General features: G+C 37.7%; 1 protein-coding gene across 1 annotated transcript in view; it reads right to left on the minus strand.

Annotated features, from left to right (window-relative positions):
• Positions 1 to 8868, minus strand: part of LOC107293453 (dynein heavy chain 5, axonemal) — an 89612-nt gene that overhangs the window by 51459 nt on the left and 29285 nt on the right. Inside the window, exons 15-21 of the mRNA XM_015822605.1 lie at positions 7253 to 7484; positions 6947 to 7061; positions 6184 to 6360; positions 4461 to 4664; positions 3734 to 3913; positions 2533 to 2670; positions 1217 to 1352 (exon numbers count right to left, since the gene is read on the minus strand). Coding sequence (XP_015678091.1) covers positions 1217 to 1352; positions 2533 to 2670; positions 3734 to 3913; positions 4461 to 4664; positions 6184 to 6360; positions 6947 to 7061; positions 7253 to 7484 — 1182 coding nt within the window. The remainder of the gene's footprint in view (positions 1 to 1216; positions 1353 to 2532; positions 2671 to 3733; positions 3914 to 4460; positions 4665 to 6183; positions 6361 to 6946; positions 7062 to 7252; positions 7485 to 8868) is intronic.

Raw genomic sequence — 8868 nt, forward strand, 5'->3', positions numbered from 1 at the left:
CAGGGAAAAACAAGGTCCGATTGTCTTTTGAAAAAGCACTTCTAGTAGATCAGTGATTCTTATCACCACTGATCAATGACCCCCCCTCTCAGTGTTCTGCAAAAATTATTTTCCAGCCTATGTTGAAAAATAATACAATATTAAAATTCTACCAAAACAATTGTGAGAAGCACAATAAAAAAAACAATGGCCGATCTAGATTTAGAAAGCTAACTTTGTTAGTCGATTTCTTGCTTGTATTACCATAATATTAGCAAATTGATAGTGACATGTTATTTCATGACTTGGAGTAAATCTCATCCTTCAAGACATAATTTTAGCATACAAACGTTCTTATCAACACAATGTCATTATTTATCAAAATAACAGAGAATTCCCTGCTGTTTTTAACACAAAAGACTGAAAATAAACAGGAACACAATTTACATACTTGCAGTTTACACTTGCTAAAAAGTACTCAATGCAGCTTATAGCTTTGTAGAGCAGGGGTCCCCAACCTGCGTCCCACGGCCCACGACAAGGCTGTGGCCTACTGGCCACTGGGCGCGGAACAGGCTGGCCAGTGCATGCACATGTATATGCGCACTCAACCCCACTCATGCTAGCACCACTGCTGTTATGCAAACGGGGCACTGCGTGGCAAAAATAGGGTGCTGCTATGTAAATAGGGTCACGCGTGGCGTGAAAACTGGACAGCGTGTGGTACAAAAATAAGGGAAAACCTGGTGTCAGGTGGTGGAAAAACTGGGGGCTACCCAGCGTGAAAATGGGGGAAAACTGGGTGGCGCAAAGCGCAAAAATGGGAGTAAACCAGGCGGCGCATGGTGCAAAAACAGGCGGTGCGCGGTGTGAAAACCAGGTGGTGCATAGCGTGGAAATGGTGAAACCAGGCAGTGCATATCGTGAAAACAGGTGGCGCAAAAATGGGGGCAAACTGGGAGGCGCATGGCACGAAAACCGGGTGGTGCACGGCGTGAAAACCAGGTGCCGCACGGCACGAAAGTGGGATGATGCTAACGCCCACGCGGCAAAACTGGTGCGGTGTGAGTGTCACATGGACGCTAGCACCACTGTTTGCATCGCACATGCTTCAGCCCCGTTTGTGTGCGTGTGCGCACATAAAATGCTTCTCTCTCCCTTTCTCTCTGGTCTGCCAACCAAGAAAGGCTGGAAACCTCTGTTGTAGAGCACCGAAAGGACAGTCCCTTCAGCTTACCCACAAGCCTTTTTGTCTGGGCTGCAAACTCTTTACTTTGTTCAGTCCATCTCTCTTTTTCATCAGCCAACCCACTAATAAGACTGGAAGCAGTCTGCATTTTATGCCTGCAGCGTTCTGCATCTTCAAGCAATGTCTGTTCAAAACAAAAATTCACATACACAAATGGCAACTTGAGCCAAAAAGTATTGCTAATAAGGCTTGAAAAGATAAGTACAAATCCTATCTATTGTACTTCCAGCAAATATAAATATCCTGTTGTTTCTATTAACATTGTCAGTGCATCTGGACTTATTTCTTATAAATAATTGGGACATAGTCTATGGAGATTCTCAGTCATCCAGATCATGGTTGTCCCAAAGGTGCTTTTTCAGGAGGCAACTGTTGCCTCCTGAAAAAGCACCATTGGGAGAATCGGGACATAGATTTTACACTTATCAGACATCTGACAAAAGACATATAAAAGAGGTCTATCATGAATTCATATGTCACATTAAGACAGACATTTGACCAAGTGCCAAATGTGCCTGCCCTGCAGAACAGCATCCCCAGAGATCCAGATAGCCTCAATCCTATTAGACTTTTGAGTCTTTTGTGAGGCACTAAAACCTGACCTTTCTCCAGGCTTTTGGGCAAGTTAGCTGAGCAATCTTGGTTATGTGGTTTTTTGTTCGGGGTGGTAGTGGTGTTGTTTTAACTAGGTAAATGGGAAGAAGGAATAACCTTAAGGAACCAGAAGAAAAGCCACAACTAAGGCAAAAGTCAGATAAAAGAAATCTGATTTTGAGCCAGAATTGCAACCTATCTCAGACAAGACCCTCTCTACTTCTTACAATAAAAGGAGGGAAGGAGAAAGCACACTCAGACTTGCAAAATGTTACTATAACCTGATAATAAAAGTAGTATTAGCATGCCTGACTTTGGTTTCCTGGTTTGGTCTATCTTGAAGGGCTGACATCAGGGTATCATAGGTTATATACTATTATAGTGATTTTAATCATTGCTGGGAGTTGGGCAGCCTAGATTAGATAGATAGATAGATTAGATAGATAGATAGATAGATAGATAGATAGATAGATAGATAGATAGATAGATAGATAGATAGATAGATAGATAGATAGATAGATAGATGATAGAATATTTCAGAAGCTAAATAGCTGAGCTATCTTCCCAAATGACCAGAAAACCATTTTTTTTCTCGCATTCTTGAATAACTCAACATGTACTCATTGTGGTAATATTTTCTTTACTGTTTTACAAAGCAGCCAAAGTGAATGGCTGTGCAAACGAATTCCCCGTACCCTACAGGAAGTTACCTGTTTCTCCAATGTGGCATTTTCATATTGAGCCTGCACAATATCCAGCTCAGCTTGCTTGGCATCCAATTCACCTTGGGCTGTCTGAAGATCTAACATGGCAGTGGTCAGAAGATTCTCCTGGATGGCCAGATTTGCCTGAAAACATCAACCCACCAAGTTTAAATAAGGGAACTTTGATACACACTGTGTACCTTTTCAATAACAGCAACCAAAGAAACATGAATAGCTTATGATGAAGTCAATTACTTATACAGAGAGAATTGTTGAATTAATATTGCTACAACAAAATACTTATCATCTTGATATGCCATACTAATGTGGACAAAGACATTGGCAGCTGGTCTGTTATATGCCCAAAGATGGAAAGAGTAAAATATACCCACAATGGAAGAATGGATTTTTAAACTAACAGAACTAGCTGAGATAACTAAATTTCTTGTGACTTGTAGGCCACTGCTTGATTTCTTAAAAGAAAAGGAGAAAAATTAATTTTTGACTTTGAGATTTGAAAATTAGATTGGATTGGATCAGAGAAATATTGTGGCTTTTTAAATATAAGGTTTTTATATATTTGACAATTTAGTATTTGTTAAAGTTAAGAGAAGAATATTTTATGAATATTGTTATTTTAGAGTGTTGATTAGTAGGAATTTAGGAGATTGGTTTATCTGTTTAAATTTAGAAAAGGGTTCTATTTTCTCTGAACTAAAAGAGAGAAGGAGGGAGAAAGAGGGATAATAGATTAACAACATAAACAAGATTGATAAATATAAAATCTCCCAGGCCAAATTTATAGTCTTTTTTATAATTTTTATAATTTAAATCCTTCTCTACTACACAAACAAAATAATTTCTAACATTATGGCAGGATTGCCATATCAGTGGAAGCTAGGAGAATGTTTTGTCTTGCTCTCCAGGAAGCAGAGAGAGAGAAGGTAGACATCAAAGAGGAATTATTTGGACATAGGTTTAAAGCATCCCTTTTCACCTTTTAAAATCTTCCAATGACCAAGCAGGACCAAACATGGGAATGGACTGCATTTGGACAAAAGAGAAGCCCACTCTGTCTTTGCACATCACATTAAATCAAAACCAAGCAAACCTCATTATAGCTTAGCCCAGCATGTGATCCTAGTTTAAAATTGTAAACTGCTGTAGATATAGTTTTACTCTACCTTGCCAACTATATTCTACGTACCTTTAAAGGTAGAACTTCTTTATTTATAGCGAAGAAGGCAGCCATTGCTTTGGTCCATGAGCAAAGGCCAGCCACATTTCCACAGACTCTCTTAGCTGTCTCAATATTGTAATCTGCCATTTCAAAATAAGGACTCAAGAGCTCCACTGCTTCTTCATTAATTGTATCTTTTGGAAATTGCTAGAAATATCATGAAAAAGAATTTTTTTCACTTATCCAAAATCAAACAAAATTTTAAAAACCCAATTGTTTAATTGTACCCCTTCTTTTCTAAGCCACATCTTCTACAGAAATTGTATTCAAAAAGTTATTAATTTTGTCATGCTACTATTTGTGTTCATGAAAGCTTGTCTGTTTAATTTCTACTTTCCTGATCTTTACTGTGCCTGGATTTTAAACTGGTGCCTGTTTATACTACTGCCATCTACATTAAGTGCTGCATTTTTCTACAAGAATTATTGGGCAGCAAAATCTCTATTAACACTTTACCTAGAAGGACCAAAGGCAGAAATAAGAACAGTCTTTGAATTTCTCTCTGAACTTTTCATATTAACTGATCATCAGTCCATTCTCTCCAATTTCCAACTGGTAATTGTCAAACTGTGGAAAGCAGCAGTGCAGTCCCTCAATACTAAACATACTAAATCCAGACTAAAGCTATATATTACACATTCATATCTTGTCCGGCCTTATCATCTTTTTTCTTATCAGTGCTTTTTTGGTATACCTGCAAGTTCTGTAAGAAGTTTCCTGCTGTCATCAGTTTCAAGGACTCCTGCCATGATGTCATAATGCAATTTTTCTCTAAGTCTATCTTAGTAGCATTTACTTTCCTCTGGAATAGCACCAACACACAGTCCATGATACGCATGATAAGATGAGGTGGCCGACCCAGTGTACGAACAGTGGCAATGTCTGCCGGCTTGATTGTCTACATTATTGAAAGGATGGACAGAATTAGGCACTATCACAGTATTTTTAAAGTGCTTGAACAAAAGCAGCAGGCTTTTCATTTAAAGGCATTCCACGGTGGGTTCAACATCAGCCAATTACACCAAACTACTGTATATTTAGAAATTAAGATAATTAACAATTTACACTTGTTGTTAAGCCCAGACCACGACAAGCATCAAATCTTGGTATGTACTTATCCATCCTTTGCATAAAATCATTTAAGACATATCCCATCATATCAGGTAATAGCCCCTAGCCAATCTTGGTGTATTTCAAGGAATTAAACAGGATCAGATATATTAATATTTGGAAGGGAGCCTAACAGGAAACCACAGGTTTGTAGGCTAAACAGTGGCAAACCATGTTCTATGTTGTTTCCAATAACATTACATCAACATGTAGTAATAAGGGAGTGTTTGCCTTATTTAAAATTATTTTACAATAGCTAATATATGAATATGGGCATGTACTTCTGCATAAGTGCGCGCACACGCACACACACAGAGAGAAACATTTCTAAGCCTGTTTATGAGATTAGCTGATACAGATTAATAAAAGAGAATTACAATAACTGTTTCAACTTTTGCCTTCAACTGCTCTGAAGTGAAGTGATTATTGTAGTTAATGTGGATGCTGGAGAACAAAACATATTTGGTATAGGTAAATGTTAGATGCTATTCCCCAGACTGCGATCATAATGTATATATCACATCATTTCTCCGTGTTTCTGCATCAAATGGTAGTTCTGTTTCTGTCAAATTAAACAGGCAGTGGTTATTTGAATTGATGTGGCCTGCAGTTAATTCTTCTAATGCTTTCTGCCAAGTGGCTGATCTCTGGGTTGTAAAATGTGAATGCAAATCAGTCATTTTACCTACATATTGACAGTGACTCCTTGGAAGTTTATATTTAATAACATTAATTACATTGCAGGACCTACAGGGGACTGCCTGATATATGAAAATCCTGACAATCTTTAATATTGGCTGACTTCTTGAAAGAAGCAGATGATGCAACATTTGGGCTCAGAAGAATGTGATTAATTCCTTCCAATAAATGCAGTTCATTGGTACTCTGTGTAGAGTTAGTAACTGTAGAATGCTATGACAGGGGATTTTTTTTACTTCTTTGACATGTTTTCACTAATAACAGATACCTTTCCTGTCAAGTTGGAGATTGCAGGGTCTATCACCAATGCTATGTGTCATTTTCTTTTTGTAAATTCTTTTCATACTGGGGTTCATTCACTGTATGAAATATATATTTTACACGTAGAGACTAAACCCCAAGTATGAATAAAACCTGAGCAGCTATCATAGAAAGACAGTGAATCAAGGGGATGGCTGCGGGGGGTGGGGGATGACATAATTTCACCCATAATGGAAAGGGAAAGAAGAGAGCCCACACATTACTGTTTCCAATCTGGGGTATATTTCTGAGAGGACAACATATCTGTGCGAGGCAGACAGTGGATTTTCCTTTCATCCTTTATTAACCTGTAAAGCAGCTTCGGCCTCTTCTAAAGCAGGTTTAGCAGCCTCTAATTTTTCCTCAGCACTAGCCTTGTCTACTGAAATTCTGTCTACAATAGCCTGGGCCTTGTCCTTCACTTTCTGAACTTCGGCTTTCACCTTTTCAGCAGCCTGAGCTTTCACTGTGACTTCTTTTAACACCTATGGAAGACATAAAAAAAAAGAATGGAAGAAAATAAATGGAGAAGCAAGTAATTATGGTTGCAGAAAACAATTCTTTGCCAAGAGTTTACATACTCATCAGTTAACAAAATTCTTTGGCTTCAGTAAACAAGCAGTGTGAGATCCCATAGGCCCAAAGCAACCTAATGTTTTGTTACACGATATTTACACTTATCATGTTAGGCTGGCTAAGCCCCAAAGTGCATGGGGCTACGCATCATGTAGGTAAGGCTAGAATTTTTTATGGGTTCTTAATAATTTTATCTGTGATATATGCTTATCTTAGGACTTATAATGCGACTTTCTTCTGATTCTCATTTCAAAACAGCCAGGTATTTTAGCATCCAGAGGCAGAAGGACTGCAGATGGAGGAGACCTAAGGGCTGCATGTTATATGATGTGGCCTTTTTAGGACAAACAATACCAAGAATCTTCAGCTAACCATAACTGAAATTCAGAGAGTTAACATTTGTAGAAGGGCACCAATTAGGAGAAGTCCCCTAACTAATTTTCTTTCAGGTTTTCCCATTAGTGAAAGAGTTGAAATAAACACTCTGGATTTTACCATATCAGCTTTTTCATTGGCAATCTTAAGTTCTTTCTCTTTGGCTTCCAACTCTTTACTCAAAGCAGCCACAGATTCAGAAGCCTCTTTCAGTTTCTCCAATCCAGTATTCATTCTGAAATTTATAAAACCATCCTTTATACCGCATTTTAATCACTGTGCCACCACGGCTCTTCACAAGCCTTTTACAAGCAACCAATTCAGATCTCTTAAACATATATCAGTCCCTTACCAGTATTGAGACTGGTTATTGAGTTTAGCTATTTAGCAAGACAATAATTGACTATAAGTATCAAAATACTTCACCTGTGGGCCAAGGTCTGCACCTCAGCATGTTTTTCTTTGTATATAGCTTTATATCCTTGAATAAAGGACAAATAAGATTTGGGAGTCACATGGGTTGATCGACGATATCTTTGAAAGTAGTCAACGCATTTTTCAGCAACTCCATCTTGGAAGGAACCCATACACTGCACCATCTGTTTTTTTATATCTTCAGTGCAATCAATTTCATATGACGACAAGAAATGCTCCGATACTAAAATGAGATTTAACACCTATTAGTATAAACACTATTTCATTCTCTGGCATAAGAAATTCAGGATGATTTCTAACCTATTTCTTGGCTAAAAGCATAAAATTATTGTGAGGGAAAACAAGACTAACCCTGTAAATTTCTTTTCTTATCCACGCTTATTATTCTTCCCCACCCCCTACATCTCACTCGTTATCTTGGACTTCTCTCCTTCCTTGAAAGGAGCAAAATCAAGTATTTGAGCTCCTCTAACATGCACACTTAATAGATAAGTATGAACTAGGTGATATCCAGGAGAATTCCAGTGGGCAGGGAGTCAACTTGGAAGTTATAGCCTCATGATCGGAAGTCCACCCATTTTTTACATGTTTTGTGTGTGCACTGCACATCAAAAGAAGCAGATTTCAACTGCATGAGGATCTTGAGTTTTTGACATGCCTCTTATTTGCAGATGCCCCTGATGATCTCAGAATTAAACCCATGACCTCAAACATCTAATATATTGATATATTCAACAACATTAAATCATTGCTAACTATATGACTTTCAAGACATGCAAATTATAAGCGAAGGGAGCTGAATGGTTTTAATTGCCAAAGTAATTCCAGTCTTGGCATATTTTTCTTTCCTTTTTTTGATCCAGGAGGTTAGACATTATTATTTCTGCTCTTTTCTTATTTGTACATCATAGGATGTCTGCTTATCATCTCAGGAGTGAAATCAGCTTATTTCTTTTTACTGATGGGTAATCCTCCTTCTGTAATTATTGGGAGCAAAACTAGTATTCTTGTCTTGATAAAATTAAGAATCCCCTTGCTTTAAGAATAAGTAAATGGGCCTCATTTAATTTTGTCATTTGCATTTCTCACATCAAATTATCTGTTTCAAAGAAAGACATTCAACTGCAGTATGCTTCCTCAATCACTAACGCTTCACATGTGGAGACAGAAAAGTCTCTATTATCATCACCACTGAAATCCCACCAACACAGTAATTTCCTTGTATAGGTTACTCTAATTTATTCAAAACTTTTGAGTCTTGCCAGACTATAAAAATAATACATTTAAATTTTGAAGATAATGTTCTCAATTTTTTTTTCTCTGGAATGGGAAAGGAAGATATAATCAACGTATATGCATCAAAGCAACTCTCCAAATAGAGTCTGAAACAGTTTTGCTTCCACAACTTCTCTGTTGTTCTACTCAGAATACAAAATTGATCTCAGAGAAAAGGATGTATTAGAAGAAGAGATTTTCATCATGTTAAAACTGTGGTGGAAAAACCATGATACTTACATCAGAAGACAAGACCACAAAGGGTTGGAGAACACAGGTTTATTTGCGCAAAGGTTCACAGCATTCATATGACAAATTCTGAACACTGGGCT

Source organism: Protobothrops mucrosquamatus, unplaced genomic scaffold (genome assembly GCF_001527695.2).
Source record: "Protobothrops mucrosquamatus isolate PMUCROS unplaced genomic scaffold, P.Mucros_1.0 scaffold1621, whole genome shotgun sequence".
NCBI lineage: Eukaryota > Metazoa > Chordata > Lepidosauria > Squamata > Viperidae > Protobothrops > Protobothrops mucrosquamatus.